The following is a 20647-nucleotide window of genomic DNA, read 5'->3' on the forward strand; positions in this document are numbered from 1 at the left end:
TAAGATGGTAAACTCTATTCAACACGCATGTCATCTGGGAACAAAAAGCCATACAACTCAAGTATGCACCTCTAAGAAATTTCCATTTTTTCGCATTAAAAAATCCAGATATGAAGCCGAAGCTGCCTTCTTCGCCAACCTGAAACTATCTGACTTCAACATCATTGACACCCTTGGAGTTGGAGGTTTTGGAAGAGTTGAGCTGGTAGGTACCCATTTTCTCCTACTTCTCCCTCTTTAACTATTTCAAGTCTGTGTTTGGTTTTAATTATTGAGTGAAGAATTTTTAGCTTTTTCTTGTCATTTTATGTGTTGAGCAAAAATATTACCGAAGCTTGTAACATTAGCCGGCAGTAAGAAGTAGTGAAATATGTGGTCATAATTGGGGGGGGGGAAATAAATCTGAAGAAACACCAGTCACGGTCTTGACAAGTCTTGATTTTTCACTCCAGATTGTTTTTGTATTTAAATTGTACCATACACTGTTTGGTCTTATATTTAAATAATGCTGTTTTATAACTGTTTTTTAAAGTTTTTCAAACACGAGGTCAAAATGAGGGCTGAGACAATTTAAGAGGAAACAAATGTTATATTTCACTTATGTTATAAACATATAGAAATAAGTCTTGGCAATTAAAAGTAAAATAATTATTTTCCAGTATACGATAACTGAAAACATTTTTTTAGGGTCCTGTTGCCTGTTCAGCTGTCATTTTAATGCTGTATATCTTGTCTATACTTTGTATTTATTTTATTTTCCTATGCTATTAAGAAGTCCTGGAAACATAAACTCTCTTGATATTTGAAAGTATCAGTGATTAGTATGTTAGCTCTTCTGTTCTGTGTACATTTGTGCATAAAATATAAAATATAAATATAGGGAATATGAAATATTATTAACTGAGTGACTCATTTTTAGATCATGTGAATAACAGATTTATAGTAGCACAGGGGGCTCCCTGATACTTGATACCTGTGAGACTCTTAAAGGAGTTCCTAAGTTATGTACAGAACAGTAAACAGATTTACTGCTGCCTTTGCAAAAATAAAGGGATACCCTTCCATAAACATAAGGCAGGCAAGCACTCATGACATTAACATTTACTCTGGTTATGGATAAACTAGCAGATTTGGGGATTAATTAAGAGGTACACACAGTGCACTCAGAATTATTTCTAGCGTTCCAGCAGATATTACTCATGAGCCAAAGGATTTTGCAAAAGCTATAATCTTAGATGTGTTTATGAGATGGGACGTGAGCCCTCAGGAGAACTTTCTTCCAAGTGAATATGCATAAGATTGTGCAGTGATTCCTTGAATAGCAGCTCCATAGGAATCTGCTGACATTTTAGAAGACACTGTGAAGAGCATCAGGTCCTGCTGTTTAGATGAAACAGGCAAAAAATTCCATTGGGCATGCATAATTTTTTTTTAACATGGAAGAATCTCATTCAGTTTCCAGTGTAGTATGCTCTTTGCCCCCCTGACATTTCCTTATTAGCATCCATCAGACCAGAACATCACACCATCCTGAATTTAAAAAGCATTGAATATTTTTTTAAGGACAGATGTTTATGAGGAAATGAATCAAGCATATTCTGGAATCATTCACTCCATGTACTTAAAGTATGCCTCTTGTTGGTTTTCAAACAACAAATAGCATTTTATTTCCCTCTCCCACATACTTCATAACTAAAATTTCTATGTGGGCCTGCAGGTATAAGTACTATCATCAAAGGGATTGGTGTAGCGGTAGAATTTACTATTGTCGTTGTGTTGTTAAATGCCATTAGGTAGACTTCTACTTATGGTGACTCTGTGAATGAAAGACCTGTAAATCACTCTATCCTCAACGGTCCTGCTCAAATCTTGCAGACTCATGGTCATGACTTCCTTGGTTGAGTCTATTCATCTGGAATGTGGTCTTCCTCTTTTCCTACTGCCTTCTACCTTTCCAAGCATTATTGTCTTTTCTAGTGAGTCTTGTCTTCTCATGATATAGTCAAAGTATGACCATCTCAATTTAGACATCTTGGCTTAATTTACTCTGTTGTTGTTGTTGTTGTTGTTGTTAAGTTGTTTCTGACTTATGGCACCCCTAAGGGAATATTTGTTCAGAGGAAGTTTGCTCTTGCCTGCCCCTGAGGCTGAGAGCACATGTCTTACTCAAGATCACCCAGTGGATTTTATGGCTGAGTGAGGAATTGAACCCTGGTCTCCACTTGTAGTTCAACCACAGTTCAAACCACAACATCATGCTGGCTCTTTTGATTTACTGTAGTTCTAGATTTTCCTTACCTTGGCTCAATCATTAATCAAAATGGAGGCAGCAGTCATGAAATCAGAAGAAGGCTAGGACTTGGAAGCTATGAAGGAACTAGACAAGATCCAGAAGTGTAAAGATGTATCATTGAAGACTAAAGGTAGGGTTGTCCATGCCATTGTGTTTTCAGTTGCTATGTATGGTTGTAAAAACGGAACAGTAAAGAAAGCTGATAAAAAGAAAATCAGTTCATTTGAAATGTGATGCTGGAATTGAGTTCTAGGAATACCATGGACTGCTAAAAAGTCTTAATAAATGGGTCCTTGATACATAGAAAATGGAAACACAATGGCATGGACAATCCTAAATTTAGTATTCTTCATTTTGATTAATAACTGAGCCAAAGTTTGGGAAATCTTTGTATTTTATTGAAAACAAACATATATTAAATTAATGTTAGAAAATATCACCCTATCATAGCAATGGTGATACTCATAGCTATACATACTGATCAAGTAGAAAAACCAGCCTTAAATATTGTTTGTGGCACCGTCTTAAACTTTGTGGGAGAGTTTTCCCATCCCTAAGGTCTGACTTCTCTATTTTGTAATCAGAAATAGGTTGGAAATTGGAAAGTCTGTGATTCTAGTACTTAGTGACTATCAAGAATGCACTGGTCCATAGTTTAATATTCAGATGCGGTTTGCGTGGATAATCTTCTAGACACCTCTGTGAGTGTTGATTGCTTTGAGAATGCATTCCCTGAATTAATTTAGATGCCGGTACATGTCCATTAAATAAGACAGACCATTATTTAAATAATTGTTAATTCTAAGAACATTAGAATGGAATTTGGAGGGATTCAGAGGTTTTTTCAGCTTAAAAAGCCACATCATAAAAACTATGGAGTGAAAAATATTAGCTGTCATAATGTGGTCTATCCTGTGCAATTTGGTTGTCTTTAGAAGTTAATAGAAGACTTGTGTTACTATTTGTGGCGTTTCCCTGATGTTTTTTGGCAGGCGGGGTTTCTGGCAATCGGACCTTAGTCTCATATTACATTATCCCTCCATGGATACTATTTTTGTCATTTCTTCACCTCAGGTGGCTGGCAGTATCTTTAAGGATCTTGTAGAAAGTGTCAAAAAGACTCTTGCAAGCCAAGAGTGTAAAGGTTTACTGCTTTGGGTTTCAAGCAAGCAGAACCACAAAACTCTTTCCGCAAAGTGCAGTTCCAACTGCTGCTATAAATGAAAGAGAGAACGTTTGGCTTTTTTTGTTTTGTTTTTTGTGGGGGGTTTTGGCTGCCATTTTATCTCCCTTAAAGGAAATTTTCTTCACCTAGAATCCCCCAGTCTGTGATCTGTGATGATGGATCAAGGAGAGTGAGGAGATCCATATAGTTTACAGTCAAATTATTTCTCATGTGGTAAAAGCCTGGAAATAAGAGGGAAAATGGTAATTCCCATCTTTTTGCCAGATAAACCTCTCACTTCCCAAAACTTTCATTTACATTGGTCAAACTGGCCTTGAAATTTATTCTGCTCAGTACTGAAGGAGAGATTTCATGCTATAACACACTGGCCATTTCTGCATGTGGTGATAAGTTACTGTTGCTTTTAATGGCTGTTGACCGCTGTATTAGCAGTATACTTTTTAATTAAGTGTCAGACCCCAAGACAAACAAACTATAGCTTGTCTCCTCCATTTATAATTTGATTCTGGTTTGTTTGTTTCTTCCTTTTTTCAGCTACTATTTCAGGGTAGGCAGCTGAGGAAAAATGTGAGGGAAAAGATTTTCACAGATTCAGATATCCTGAGAAACCAGGGTTTAAACAAGGCAAATATCATAAGAAAACAACAAACTATGGATTCACACATCACAATAAACCAGATTTCAGTAAACCATAGTATGTTTTGTCAATATGTGGAAACATGGTCGGTATTTTCATTAGTGATACTTTGGCCCACAACACCAAAGACAACACCAAGGACAAATAGGTTCTGTTAATAAAAAACAGAAAGTGTAATCTGCCCCCTTTGCTTTTTTTTATTCTGAGTTAAAAACACTTACACAAAAATGACAGACCAGACAGACTTCCCCAGTTTATGCGTCTGTCAGACTTGATGGAATCCCCAGAGTTACCATTATAACTTTTAACTGAGTCTGCCAAGTAGAGGTTATTCCAAGCAATGTCTGTCTCATGTTTCTTTTCAAAGATGAAATAAAAGGAAGTAATATAAGACAGCAAGACATCCTGTTTTAACAGCTATCACTCCCAGAAATAAACAGAGTCATTCTTGACTTCTGACTAGGAGGTGACTGGCACATTACTTTCCTTACAGGAGCCTATTTCATGTGGTGACTTTTATATCTGACAGTAGTACCTACTGCATTATGGTATGTGGATCTTCCCTGCAGTGTAGAGTTTATAAGATCTAGTACCAAAATGTATATTCTTTAATAGCTCTTGTGTGGATGATGATTAAAATGCATAAATCCCCTGACTGGATAAGATTCTGCTTATCCCAAGAGGATAATTCTGGGAATGAGCAGTAAACACCTCTCAGAAGACAACCAGGAACCAGAGAATTACGATCTATTAATTTTCCTGGATTCCAAGAGCTGAAGGTTAAAGACAGTAAAGGAAAAGGCCATGTTTCTGTGAAAACATAGCAGAGACAGGAAGATTTTGTTGCTCGGGCATAGTCCCAAACCAAACAGTAACATTTTATGTTGCTTTCTAATAGCATTATATGTCAAGAAAGTGTATACCTGTGAGGAAATCCATGTCTTAGAGCATGGAAAACATATACAGAGCATTTGGTAAAAAATTAAAGGGTAGGGAAACAACAGTGACATCGTAATAGGCCCCTAAATCAGACTGGAGATTTGGATGACATCTTCATAAATGAAATAACCAAACATTCAAAATGGAAAAATATAGTAGTAATGGTAAACTTCAGCCACTTTACTTGTTGGGAGTCATGGTTTACCAAAAAATGTGTAAGGTTCAACAAATTCCTTACTAGTCTTGCAGGCCATTTCATTGTCCAAAATGTGAAAACAAGGATTCAACCAGAGGAAAGCCTGAATGTTGGCTTATGTCTGTAAACTATATACTGTTAAACAATTTCTGCATTGTTGTTTATATTAATGAATCTGTAATAAAGATATGAAAAACAAAATGTGAAAACAAGGGAATGAACTATTTTGGTTGATCTTAACCAACAGAGATGCACTGATTAATTATAGTTGAAGTTGTGGAATCCTTGTGTTTCAGTGACCATATCCTGGAATTGGTTATATAGAGGGAAATGATTGTATGTAAAGCACTGTGTAAATTTACAGCGCTGTATAAATAAAGCATAATAATAATAATAATTAGGAAACCAAATGTAGTAAAACATGCACCGTGGACTTCATGAAAGTTGATTTCAGTAAGCTTAGAGAAATACTGGGTGAGATCTCATAGTCAGAAATGCTCAAAGGAAAGGGAGTTCATGATGCATGGGAGTTTTTTTAAAGGTGAGATATTGAAGGCACAGTCTCTAAACAATTCCAATGAGCAAAAGAAGTGGAAAGTGTCTAAAGAATCCAGGAGCTGGATATGTATAGCTTGAAGACAAGAAGACTGAGGGGTAAGAAAATAACCATCTTTAAATATCTGAAAGATGGAGAAGGTGCAGAAGATGGAGAAAAGTTAACCTCCATGCTCCAGAGATTAGAACATAAATATGAGTGTAGCTATATAGTATTCTGAATAATAGTTTTCAGGAGTAGTTTTCAAACTCCTTTTCACTGTCAATCTGTCTTCTTTACGAAGATACTAACATATGTTTCAAAAAACACAGCATATTTGTGTAAATCGCTAGCCAGACCTTGTCATTGTCTCATGTGTTCACTCAGCGTACAACCAACAGGGCTCTTTGCCAATTCATTGTACATAAATATTCAGGATTGTAAGCAACCTATCTTTGATGGGAAATTGCCTGCAATTTTATGGTGCCCTAGAAAAACAGTTTGAAAACTACTGGTATGACATTAAAAATCAGTATAGAATTTGAAGGTAGTTCTTCAGTAGATTGTCCCACTACAAGGACAGCTGATGAATGGCATTGATTTAGTCTTTATGATATGATTAGTAAGTATTATGATAAATTATTTAATCATAAATTTGTATTTACTGTACATGTCATTTTTATTTCTCCAGAATTTTAATCAGAGCTTGGAAAAATTATTTTTTGGACTACTACTACTACTACTGCAAGCTATAGTCCAAAAAATAACCTTTCCAAGCTCTTACACTAACGTTGCATGCCCCAACATTTATATCTCTTTTCAAGTAACATCTTAACATTATTTTTTCTGCATTGCACTAAAAAGCTAAAAGCACTTGGAAGTAATCCAAACAATCAGTTGAAGTGGCTATTATAACATAATAAGATACTTTTAAATTATCACTTCAAAATGCCTTCCTCATTTTAAAGACTGAATTTATCCATACTGGTTTTATACATGATAGCCATTTCACAGAACCACTTCTGAATGAAGTGCTTTCAGCTGACCTTATGTGCAAAAATGTACACTTAAGATATTAGCTTCTAATATCAAAAAGTAGAGGGTAAATAATATTATCGTCCTTTCTTCCTAGATAAAGTGTATCTTGTGCATACTTTGCATATTGAATCAATCTTGTTAAAAGTCCCCAAGCCTTGTTGATTTATTAATTTTTTTTATAATTTTAAGAAAAACTTACATTAATGAACATTTAAAAATGAAATATAAAGAACATTGTTTCTTTTGTATACATATATGGAGAGAAGGGGTTTCTGGTTTATTTTAAGGGTCATCTTGAAAACAAAGATACTTCCTGACAGTAAGGGCTGTTTGACAATGGAACAAACTCCCTCGGAGTGTGGTGGAGTCTCCTTCCTTAGAGGTCTTCAAGCAGAGGCTGGATGGCCATCTCTCAGGGATGCTTTGATTGAGAGTTCCTGCATGGCAGGGGGTTGGACTGCATGGCCCTTGCAGTCTCTTCCAACTCTACGATTCTATGATTCTATGAAAATACCTAGGAAAATATTAATAAAAAGGAGAAAGAATGAAATCAATGGCTTTATTTTCAACACGAATTTTGGGGAGACATTTCTCGGCTGTCTAAAAGTGAAAAATTTTCAGGACACAGTGCTTTCTGCTGGTTTGGTACCAGGTCAATGGGAGGTTATGGTGTTTTGGGTTGTTTTGCATTTTTGAAAACAAACAAGTATAGAGGTTTGAACATAAATGGAGGCTTACAGCTTAACAATTCAAGTATTGTATCTGCAGAAGAAACAGCTTACACTGTAAGATGCTCCAGAGCCTGTCTGCCATGGATACATGCCAGTCATTATTGTTGGTTATGTACGTGCCTTGGTTTCCTTAGAGCCATTTCTTTGCTCTTGGTCCAGTGCTACCAAGGAAACAAAGACACTGCTGCCTAGATTAAGTTGCACTGAAACCAAGTTTGTGCTGGCTGTCACAAGGCCTGCAGATTCACAGGCCTCATGATGTTTGGTTTACTGATTTCGTTGTTGTTGTGTACTTATCGTGGGGTTTTCTGATGCTGAGAGTGTGTTACTCACCCAAGGTCACCCAGTGAATTTCCATGGCCAAGCAGGGAATTAAACCCCAATCTCCAGCATCTAGGCTGCATCCGCACTGCAGAAATAATCCAGTTTGACACCACTTTAACTGCCATGGTTCAGTGCTATGGAATTCTGGGAATTGTAGTTTGTTGTGGAGCAGTCCGGAGTATTCTAGCCAGTGTAGATGCCTGTACCTGTAAAGCAGGTACAGCTGAACTAGTGGTCATCTTTTGGCGAGTGTGGTAAATGGTTCCAGTAATTGCTGCTGGGTTACCAAATAGATTGGTATTCCTTTCTTGTTATGGAGTTTGAGGGTGGAAGAAATTAGGTTGTGTTGAGACAAAAACCATTAGTCCCTCTCTTGTCTAGGAAAAGAAGAGCAGAAAATAAAGTGTAAAGGGAAAGAGGAGACAAACTACCAGGTTAGAGTTTAGGAGCTGCAAAAAGATTCTGCACTCTGTCAGATACTAGGTCTCACATAAATGTTAGGACTGTAATTGTTGTGAAAGTCTGGCAGGTTAGGAATGTTTTTAGGGGGAAAAATATAAAGCTAATGCAAGAAACTTCTTGAAAGTTTGGCTGAAATTATAGTCTACTTCCTAGCCCTTGAGTATCAGTCAAAGCTAGTCATACTTAAAAGCTTTCCCTCTACCTCTCTTCTCAGGGGCACATTGGATAGGAGCTATCTGTTGCAATACCTGTCATTCAGATATAAAATATTTTCATCAGAGAGGTTCTGTTATTGACTGGCTCTGTACATACTTTCTCTTGACTTAGGTAGAGTGCTCTAGGTTCCATTTCAGCACTCTGTATTATACTTGCCTAATATGTGCTGATGGCAACACATGTAAACTCATGCTTATAACGAATACTTGAGCCATCAGACAGTTTTGTGTGTGAGAGAGGCTTAAGAATGCACATTGACAGACACCCTGTTGCCTTTCAGCCACAATTCATGGTTCTTTCACAAACCACCTGTCATGACATCTCAAGATCAGTGGAATATTTGGCTTATAGTGCTATTAATGCTTCAAGTTCAAGTAACAGTCTCATCAGCAGTGCTACCTCAAAAAGCCAGATAGAGGAGCTTTCTAATAACCTTTGGGCATATTTCACCCTTTACGAGGCTGTAAATGTTCTTTTCTACTTGGTTGTCTATGTGTATCCAGTTCCTGGACTCTATGTTTTTGTCAAATTTGTGGGACCAAAAATAGGACATAAAGGAGGACTGTGTAGATAAGGGCAGTCCTGATTTTCCAGTTCTGTGGGCAAAATTAGTAACGTTTTTGGATTATCAAAAAGAGGTGACACCTTCATCTCATACTCCAATTATGTGCTCAAGAATGTCAGTTTATTTTCCCCCTGAAGGCATTTGCAGAGGATTGGATTGGACATAGGAAGAAAATGCTGCAGCACCCAATTTTCTGATGGTTTAGAGCTTGGGAAGTGATACCTAAGTTTAAAAACTGTGTATCATATTGATATTCCTACAGACTTGTGATTTCCTTAGATGGGTATCTATGCAAGAAAGCATTGATACCTATTGCATGTTTCAAAGTGATAAACTCATTTACTGCTGGAACTACGTGTTGTTCCTATGCTTGGAAATAATATTTATTGCTTCTGTTAATCCTAAAGTTCAGCTGCTGGGATTAACATATCTCTGTACGTGTTCCTGTTAGCCTGTCTGTATTCTAAGAGCTGCTATAAGGAACAGCTGTTGCTATTTCTGGTTCCTGAAATGCATGGATTTCCAAAGTAGTGGGAAAGGGGACTTGATCCATGGATGCTAGCTGGATGTTACAAATTCTGGCACAGATCATAGGATAATTGTGCCAAGCTAAAATCATGGAAATCAACTGTGCTCTGAAATCCATTCTGTCATAATCCATGAGCATATTCTTCACACATCAATAATCAGGCCAAAATTTGCCCCACAGGAAGATTTGGGAGTCATGTATATCTTAATCATATTTAAATCTGGTACAATGACAATCAGGATTTAAATGTAAATGTGCTACAGCTACAGAAAGATCTGTGGAATACAAGTTGAGACATTAGGTTAGAAGGATCTTATCTATACTATAGACAAGGAAATAAAGATGGGGGCATGCCTTCCTTGGCGATTAGGAGCAATACTTAACCCACATGAATACTTCCTTCTGTACTGAAAATACAGATTTTGTGCAAGAAGAAGCAGGATTATGTGATCCTAAACAATTCTAAAGACATTGCATGACATTGTTTATTTTGGACATATAGCTCTCCTAGTTATGGTGAGGCTAAATAGAGACATGCAAGGCTGCTGTTCCTCAGGTATTTTTCACACACTTGCCTACCCATCCACAAGAACTGTGAAAGAGAAGGGGGGAAATTCAAATCTGGGACCATCTATCACACAATGGGTTGGATCCAGAATTTGCTTTTTGGGGACAGTAGAGTTCCATTTATAAAAGGCGGTGTGATGGGGAGGAAAGACAAACAAGCTTGCTTCTGATTGCTTTGTTGCATGTCTCTGGGTCCAAACCTATGCATTTATCCTGCTGTTCCAGAGAATACCAGGCAGTACTGGTCTCAGCCCAATATTATACCAATTCTGTAAATTATTCATGCATTAAAAACGATTTTAAAGGTTCACAGATGATTACATGCAACATACAGTATATTTATATAACTTTGATCTCCCTGCCTTCCCCAAACTCTCTACTAAACTGAATAATTTTAACTGAAGTGAGTCTATATGGCCTAATTCACACTATATGACTCTCATACTCCTCAAGGAAGTATCTTATGAACTCTGAACATTTCTTTGCATTTTACTGCCTTTAGTCCTAATACAGTATCCATTTAGGTTACCAGGCTAATCACTGGAAGCAGTATCTTAACTCACAACATTTAGGTATCTTTCCCCCATTAAACTCCTGTTGAGGGGGAGGACCTTTGCACTGTTTGACATGACAACTAAGAATAGCATACTGTGAGAAACCCTTTCGAGGGTGACATATGCTACTAAATGATCTCTGAATCCTGTGATTCATCAATGTGAGCAGTTTCTGCACCAGGGCAGATCAGAAATATTCTATGCATAGTAGTTGTGGCCAATTTATCACCTGATGCTCAACTTCCTCAGACTTCATTTGGGAGGATCCTCTCCATACATAGCTAGGCAGGTTCAGATGACCCATTCTGTTTCTTATCTGCTTTATCAGAACCTCTCAGAGATTATTCCACTGGAATAGCCTTCCACTCCATGATTTGAGGCAGTTGAGCAGGACTTTGAGGAGTGCTGCTTCTGTCTTGGATCAGGACTACCATACCAAAATAGATTTGAGGGTAATCCCCAATAAGAAAAAACAATTTGAGCAAAAGTAGATTTATTCAGTGATTAGTAGTTGCAGCAGTTATCTATATCCAAGAAATCCCACCTCCCTATGTGATCACAGCAGGAATTCGCCAACTGAGAGTGTGCACATCTGCCACTTTGAGGTGAAACACACAAACTTCATTTATTCTTGATGTATCTGTGTACCTGTTTCATATTCCAAAGCACTGATTGGAGCAAGAAGGAAGAAGAGAGGTCAAGACATGACTTCTAGCCAATTTCCTAGTAAGGGATACCCCTCCAACCTCCTGATGAGATAAAGCAAAGAAATACAGATGGTAGAATCAGGTGGTGGTGGCGGCTATTATTGCTCTTATTTGTTGACACAAAACCATACTTTACAAGGCTCACTAGCTTTTCACTATCCGCCTGAGCCCACTGAGAGCTGTGCAGAATAATGGTTGTGATCTTCTATGGAAGCCAGGCCAAATTCTGGGTCATTACAAGTACAGTCAGCCCATGCCATATGTGGGTTTCCCTAATGCAGCTTTCAGCTTATGCTGAAGCTGTGGTACAATTCATTGAATGGCACACACACCTGTGGTGTGCACACCACACCGCACTACATGCACATGTGCCACTGTTTTCAATGGGGCACGAGCATATGCAGTTTTCCCTTTATGCCGGGTGTGCGTGTGTGTGTCCGGAATGGATCCCCCACATAAGGGAAGGGCGAACTGTACTAAATCTGTGCGACAAAATCTAAAATATTTCCTGCAGTAGAATGTGTTATAAGGGTTCCATTTTCTAACACATTGGCCTGAAACACATGGGCAAAATTATGTGGCTTCAGACCACATTGGGGTTTACACGATGCGTCCCAAATGTGGCCTGAAACTGCACTGAGGCTGTGCTAACTAAAAAGAACTATGCCAAGAAGAAGTGGATAGAATCTGTTCCTTTTGGCTGCCTGGTTCAGGAAAGTGTTAGCAGCCTGGATTGGGACTGGGCACATGCAGTTGCTGTGGTCCCAGTGCGAACAACGCCAGCGCACCCTCATGCCGCTCCTTTGGCTCCATCTGTTCCAGGCCAGTCTGACATTCTATCTTCTACTACCAGTTTTACAAATCTCATTCTCCTGCCACTGCTCCCACTATTCAGCCATTCTTTCTCTAATCAATATTTTGATTCCCTTTCTGGATCTCCAGATTGCTTATTCATTTACAGATTCTTGCCAATGTCTGATGGGCCTCATCAACTTTCCAACAAACAAGTAAGGTTGTGAAATAATCTTTGGCTGATCAGTTGTTTTTATTATTGTTGTTCATTTAATATTTATTTATACAAGTAAGCATAGGATGTTTTGGATCTTCCCCTTCATATCTGAGTACCATACTCAAAAAAGGATGAGATATAAAGAGAGAGGGGGAGAGGGAGAGAGAGAGAGAGAGATTTATATCCCACTCCAGAAAGAGGTGACAACACAAATTCCCTCCCAGTGAACACAAAACCTCCTCAACTTTTGCTTGTTCATTACTAGGAACAAAAAAAAGTGATGTTTCCCGGGACAGAGTGGGGTAACACATGGATCTGAAGGATCTTTAGCTTTTTCATTTGTGCAACATGTTCTGGAACTGTGGAAAATGAATGCCAGATTCAGATACACTTATATATTGTGATGGCTCTGAGCTGTCATCCTACACCCCATAGTATGATGCAACCTTTTGCATTAACTTTTGCAGCAACTGAAGTAAAGTGGGAGAAGGAGAGAGAAACTGGGATATTTTAAAAGCAGCTGAAGAAGTGGGATGGCACAGGATTTGTCTCTGCCAAATTGGCACAGTTGGGGATTAGGAAAAAAGCCTCATAGTAAAGTGGCAGCAGAACAGTTGTCCCAGCAGTGAACCTGATGCTGTTCCAGTATCAAGGACATTTCCTCACTTAGAGTCAGATAGCCTGATACAGAATGACAGCTTCACATGAACAAGCAATCTAGTCATCTGTGCACGTTGCTATTAATAAAATTACAGAATAAATTGGAAAGAGTATTAAAGCATATAAAAGTACCATTTGGGGTGGTTACATCTGTTAACTGTCATTCGTCATACTAAAAGCATTCTTTTGTACCGCTTAGATTATCTCAGATCAAGATATAGTCCTGAGATGGAGATGGCAACATATACTTATTGGGAGCTGATTCTGATTACACACTAGCAGCCCTAAAGATGCAATGTTCTGTTTGTGTGCATAGAATTGTATTAATAATTACCACTTCAGCAAAGAGGAAATGTATTTGTATGAAAATAACATCTTCTAACACCATGGTGTTCCTTCAGATAATCCATGCATGTGTGTGAGCAGTCAGCAGTGGAAATAAATAGATAGATAGATAGATAGATAGATAGATAGATAGATAGATAGATAGATCTTTTGCATGGACTCCAACAGAGAACCTCTCCATGTGGTAAGAACATCATGGACAATGTTCCACATCATTTATAATTGTGTTCTGGGGTTGCTTCCATACGTCAGAAATAATCCAGTTTGACACTATTTTAACTGCCATGGCGTGCTGCTGTGGAATTCTGGAAACTGTAGTATGGAACCAGAGCTCTTTGACAGAGAAACTGTGCACAGAACTTCACTTCCCAGTCATGGCAGTTAAAGTGGTGTCAATCTGTATTATTTCTGCACTGCAGATGCAGCCTTTGCGGTCCATGTGTAAGAAAATATTTGGAATAACTGGATAGAAAAATACGAAAAATATGAACAATTATGTTTTTATTTTATTTATATTCCCCTTTTTTACCAGGCCAGGACCCAATTAGAGCTCAGTTATTTAAGCAGAGAAAATAAGAACAGATCAAAATGATGGTAGTATGTCTTTGACCACATATCAATATTAGAGGTGACATTTAATGTTTGAAGGATATGTAAATCACATTTCATCGCTTGGCAAAAAGGTTTAAGGAAAAAAAATCTAATTGAAATTTATAAAAACTGTCATCCAGTGAACTTTTCACTTATTTTATTACAGAGCAATAATCAATCTTTAGTAGACTGTATGTTCTCTAAAAACAAATCTATCAAGCCATCATATAAAAGTTCACGAACCTCAACAGGGTGTAAAGTTCAGTTGCTTGGATCATTAACTTTCATCCCTTTCGAGAAGGTGATAAGTAATTACTGATGATGTCAGTCCAGTTCCTGTATCTAATCTAATATTCAAGGGTAGCATTGATGACTGATAGAGATCTAAAAGATCTTGGGCATTAACAGTATTGCTTGGCTTGATACAGCGCACACACATTGTCATTAAATATCCCCTCTATAATAATTACCTCATTCATTCGTTCATTCATTCATTCAACCAACCCCATCTAACCAAAAATTAAGCACTTTTCAGTCCTGTTTGTTTCAATGGGAGACATTTAAGCAAACACATAGCTCTCCCATAGAACTCAATTTGTCCTTAAAATTTGTTTAAATTTCGCTGATGTGTGACACAGGACAGTATGCCCAAAGGAGACCTGTTGATTTCTCCTCTTACTTTTCCCTTATCTGAATGCTCTCCCATCTCAATGTTTTAAACAAAGCATGCTAGTATGTTACCAACAGCAGTAAAGTAGGCATTCTTCCCAGTATCTTCGGGGCTATCTTCAGTTGCCTCCAACTGCCCCCAGGCTGGTCTGGATTTTGCTGCCTGAAGTGTAACAGCAAATGAAACCATCCCACTATTCAGAATACATAGTGTGAGAAGATGGTCACATTCCTTTGTATTTGAAGTAAAAATATAGGCAGAGATGCCCAGAGGCATCTTTCCCTGGAATGAAAAACAAACAAACAAAAAAAAAAAAACATCAACAAGCAGCAGCAACAACAAGAAGAATGGTTACTAATATTTTACTGCTTTTTCATCTCCACCACTTAATAAGAGATTTGAAATATTGTCATTATTGGTGTTTCATTTATGAGTATCTTAAAAGAAAAGACCATGTGAGCATCATGTCCGTAAAGTAAGAACTTGAGGGGAAGCTTGGCAATATATTCTCTGTAGTTTTAATACTTCCAAGGTGAACTTATTTTATGCATACTGGTCAACTAGCTCAAAAGCTTAACTTATTTCTGCAGTGCGGATGCAGAAAATTGATTTTAAAATCATTGCTGTTGTTATTGTCTGCTTTCAAGGCATTTCTGATTTATGGTGACCTATCATAAGGCAAACCCATCATGTGATTTTCTTGGCAAGATTCAGAGGGTTAAAGGCTGAGAAAGTGTGACTTGCCCAAATCACCCACTGCATTTCCATGGCGGAGCAGGGATTTGAAACCTAGTCTCCAGAGTCATAGTCTAGTGCTCAAACCACTACACCACACTGGCTCTCCAAAATATTATTTAAAATCTCTTACTCTAAAATAGTGAAGTATACCTCTAGACATCCTAGAAACCAAAGATGTCTCCTGGCACACAGCCACTACTGCAGGATCATTAATACTGTCTAAACTCTAGTTTGCAGACATTGTACACTTTTTTATTAGTTTTTGTAAGAGTGCTTTTATTGATAATGTTTATATAACTTTTATGTTTCCTTTATGTTGCAGTGTAATGTTTCCTGTATACATGTGCATTTGGATTTTGTTTTTATTAGTTCTTTGTAAGAGTGCTTTTATTGATAGTGTTTTTATAACTTTGAGATGCTTTGGTGAAAGACTGTAAATAAATTACTATTACTATTACTAGCCGCATGTGAAATGTATATGTACATCTTTGGTATCATGACTTGATGTGATATAATAACCAACATGACATGTGACACAGATCAATTGCCCATTAACAAGATTTGGCCATCTTGACAGAAAAAAATCCTGGTTGTTGTGGATTGTTGCCCTTCAATTGGTAGATGATACTAATCTACAGAAGCAGCAGATTCAGCACAACCATTCATGGACTTTCAGTAACGGTTCATACTGCAGATAGGGAAAACATGTGACAGAATCCATCCTACCATATAAAGCTGGCAGCAGACGGAAAACTTGATGGCATTCAGGACTCTTTCTTCTTCCTCACACAGATGTCTTTTCCAGCCTTCTTTCTTCTTGCAATGCTTGCTTTCTGTCTGAAGGTATCTCATTTCATAGACGTCTGGAAAAGATCATCAGCAAACTTACAGTCTGAAATGGTACCCTCTAGGAATGTGATCTGAAATGGTACCATCTAGCAATGTGATTTGTGCCAAGCATAGTCCAAGACACTCTGTGGGGATCTGAGACTCAGTTAGGAGTTTTTATCAATCTCATTGTTTCTGAATCTCTAAGAAGTAGCTATTAATATTCTCTTGCATCAGGAAGATTATTGTCATTCCTGTCCATTAATCCAGAAATCCATAATAGCAATTCATATAGGATTCTACGCATTTGGAAATACATTCATTTGTTTACAAATGCAAAATCTTATTTTCTGTTAGCATAAAGCATACCATAAGGTTTCGAGTGTAGCGGTGCACAGGTTTTAAAACAAGAGGCAGAAACCTACTCCAGGTGAACAGAGTATATTTGTTTGTCTTCTGACATATATATGTCATCTACTAACAACAATTTCATGGTTAGAGATCTAATACAAAACCAGCTAAAAAAGTAATTCCAAGGCTTCACCGCATAAAACTTTGCGACAGAAGACAAAGCAATGGATCTCCTCTTCCTTTTTCTTCTTCCACATTATCATCACAGCAACCCTGAGAGCCAGGACAAAGACATTGACATTGACTCACCCTGTGAATTTAATGGCTGTTTACTAGCATCCCTGTCTCTTATGGCTTAAGCTAACTAGGCCAAGCTCACAATCTACTGTTTGAAGGACATTTGAATGGTTTAACTGTGGTTTGATGGGAAGAGAAAAATCCACAGGCAACATTGCACAGTGTCAGGGCCTGCTCCCAGTTTGTTAACTACAGCTGGCAGAAATTGAGTACTATTCAGTACTACCTATTTCAGTGTCTACTCAGTTCCTTCTTTTCCGGTTAGCTAACCAGAAATAAAAAAGGCTCATCAATATTAATGGGAGGTTATCTTTGTGCACAGCATTAAATCTATTTTTGGTGTATATTTGTGCTTCCTCTCCAATCTGCGCAGGGGCTGAGACCGGGCTGGGACTATGTGTTATCAGCTCTATGCCCAGATCGGAACAATCTTGTACCTGATTGGAATGTTTCCCGTTACTTTGCTAGCAACGGAAAAGAAGTGTTTTTAGCTAAGTACAGGAGAAGTCCTGATCTGGCATGGGATGGCAACAATCTGGACATGGAGCTGTGTGATAAGACATGGTCCCAGCCTGATCTCAGCCCATGCCCAGATCGGGAAAAGACAGCCACTGTGATAATCTCCTAAGTGGCATGTCACATAAGATCAGCTACAGTCACTCTGAGTACAGTCCTGCAGTCTGAGAAGGAATGTATGCTTAAAAGGTGTGCGAATTGGCTAAATAAGGTTCTAAAGTATGCAGCGTTTGGTGTTTGATGAAGCGAGGCTTTGAAATATAAAATAAATGACCACAGGTTTTCTCATGTTTTGATATTGCTGGCTAATTTATTTTTCACCAAAGATTCATTTTGCTCATGCCATTAGGCCACAGACCATTAACAAACAAATCCCACTGCTTGTGATCAGCTTGTGTGTCTCCTATGTCATAGGCATCAGAGTAGGATTTAAGCATCAAGGTTACTTTACTGCCTCATTATGCAGTGAAAAGCTTTCTGGTACAAGAAGCCATAAAGAGGACGTGCACAGACCTCTGCTATGAACAGTCTAGTTCAGACCCAGTAGTCTGTTGTCTTTGCATTTTGTTATTCAGTCCCATGCCCTGGAAAAGAAATAGGTCTTTTGTCTGAGCAACAGGGAGACCTTCGCTAGAATTTGTAATATATTTAATATATATGGTTCAAATATGCAAAGAGGAAAAGACTACTATTTGGACCCACTTTCAATATTTGAAATTAATATTATAATCACATATGCAAAATAAGCAGCCTTTGTAGAACAAACGCCAGGCAGCTTTAGAACATGCTAAAGATTTACACATGTTTTTTTCCCCACAAGCTTTACTTGGCATAGGGGGTTGAAAGATACACCACTGGGTTGTCAAAGTGCACAATAACCCAGAAAGCCTGGGTTAGTGGTTTGAGCATTGGACTACAGTTCTGGAAACCAGAGTTGGAATCTCTACTCAGCCATGGAAACCCATTGGGTGATCTTGGCAAGCCACAGTCTTTGAGCTGCAAAGGCAAATCCTCGCTGAACAAACCTTGTTAAGACAACTCCATAATAGGTTTGCCTTAGAGAGTCACCATAAATCGTAAATGACTTGAAGGCACACAACAACAAAGAAATCAGGAATTTCAGTATATAGTGGGGACAAGGCCTGCTTATCTTAATTCAAAGTATAGTGAGTGCTTCAACCAGCTGAATTCGGGCACTACAAGAGAACAATGCATTGTGCATTGGAAAGCAGGAATAGACAACTTCTTTGGAGCTGGGGTCCACTTCCCAGGTTGGGCAAGATCTCAAGGGCCACACATTCCTAGGAGTGTGACCTAAGGAACTTAGCAATCTTTTTTATGGATGAGCTGAATAAGCTAGATACAAATGGCCTACTTTTAATTTATTTATTAATTAAAAAACAATTTATGAATAAAATTCCTCACTCATATTTGATTGATGACTCTCTCATTTATTCTGTCAAATGCAATTTACTGTATTTTAACTGTGTTTATTGTACCTGAAACATGTCGAGTAATTGCTTCCCCATCCACAAATTGGTAACTAAAACTTTTGGCAGCAAGTGGTGATGCCAACTTTTTTTCTTTAAAAAAAAACTCTCCTGGGATCCCTATGTCATGCCGCATTTGCCCATATCTGACATGGAGTTGTCTTACAATGTACCAAAATGTCTTAGAATATGGTGGGAATCAGAGTTAAATCAAATGTTCACTGCTGCTGACTGGATGGGAACTTGGGTGTCCCCAACCTTTAAATACCTTTCAACATCTCACAGGAAGCAGGGCCTTAAACTGATGGATCATTCTGATTTTATTGCACATAAATCTTCCAAAAGTCATATCGTTGTATCTTCAGGAAGGGCTGTTGTAGTTGCTTCTGCTTCTGTTGTTGTTGTTTTTGTTGTTGTTACTTTTACTACTCTTCTGTTCAAACTTCAGAATCTGGTCCTATGATCACAACATTTGAAATATTGTACAAAATTTCAAAGTCCACAAGTTACAAAAGAAAAAAGAAAGAACATTGCTTATGAAGTTTCCACTTTTGTCCCATAGAATTTTTTCATAAAAACATTGCCCTACTAAGTCTACTCAAGAAACCCATCCTCTACAATGAACATAGTGAAATAGTTTCTGATGTTCTTCAGAAGTATAAGTCATAGATATAACTCTTTGCCCCCTAGAAAAACCTCTTCAGTTATGTTTGAATAAAACAGTTCAAGAGCAGTGAATTCTAAGAACATGAAAGTGAAGATGGCTAAGATTGCTTTGGAGCACTTGAGATTTCTGCCTATTACTTGCTAAGTTCATGCTGTCTGAAAGGGTAAAATCCAGTATCATCCTTCATTGTTCTTTTTTAAAGGGCCTTTTCCCAGAAAAACTGGCTGAGTTTAGTTGCATTCCTACTCAACAGAGGAAGTCTGCTGTATGTAAACTACTTCCACTGCTGTTGAAACATTTGCATTCCTGCCTGTGTTTTGTAATATATATGACTTACAGTCTACAGAGAAATTCTTGTGCTTGGATCCAATTTTTTATGTCAGTAGCCACATAAATATCCCTATCTAGAGCCAGCATGAGGTAGTGGTTTGAGTACTGGACCAGGACTGCAGGAGACAAGTTTTAGCCATGGAGATCTACTGGGCAGCATTGCCAATTTCCGGGGAATTCCCCAGTTTCCGGGTAATAAAAAGCCTTTCCGAATAATTTCAGGGTATAAAAAATTTCTGGGGAATTAAACCTTCCCATTGGGTAATTAATAGGCTTTCCATTTATGGGGAATTATTTCACTTCCTCCCCCCCCCCAAAAAAAAATGGCCAAAAATGCCTTTCCCGCTCAAAAAATGGCCGACCCAGACGTTTCTGCCCCCTTTTGCCTTCCCATAGTGCTTTGCGGGCCCCTGACCCAGATGTCCCAGGAAATTTGGGGGCATTTCAGGGATTTTCAGGAGGATTTCCTTCGAGGGTGATTGGCAACACTGTTACTGGGTGACCGTGGACAAGTCACACACTCTCAGCCTTAGAAGAAGGCAGTGGCAAACCTACCCTGAATAAATTTTGTAGGGAAATTCTATAACAGGGTGGCCATAAATTGGAATATCCTTGAAGGTACCTAACAACAACAACAACATCCTTATCTGGAGAGGACCCATGTACGCAGATTAGT

At 38.2% G+C, this 20647-nt stretch overlaps 1 protein-coding gene across 4 annotated transcripts in view; it reads left to right on the plus strand.

Annotated features, from left to right (window-relative positions):
- Positions 1–20647, plus strand: part of LOC149318733 (cGMP-dependent protein kinase 1) — a 799226-nt gene that overhangs the window by 753881 nt on the left and 24698 nt on the right. For 3 of the 4 annotated variants that reach the window (XM_089510365.1, XM_089510362.1, XM_089510363.1), the window contains one exon: positions 109–205. In XM_089510365.1, the coding sequence (XP_089366491.1) occupies positions 109–205 (97 nt within the window). Of the gene's footprint in view, positions 1–108; positions 206–4588; positions 4665–20647 lie in introns of those variants that run through there. The other variant, XM_089510364.1, reaches the window with a different exon arrangement.

The sequence above is a fragment of the Sceloporus occidentalis genome, unplaced genomic scaffold (assembly GCF_023333645.1).
Source record: "Sceloporus occidentalis isolate IW3139 unplaced genomic scaffold, rSceOcc1.0.p SCAF_2, whole genome shotgun sequence".
Lineage (NCBI taxonomy): Eukaryota > Metazoa > Chordata > Lepidosauria > Squamata > Phrynosomatidae > Sceloporus > Sceloporus occidentalis.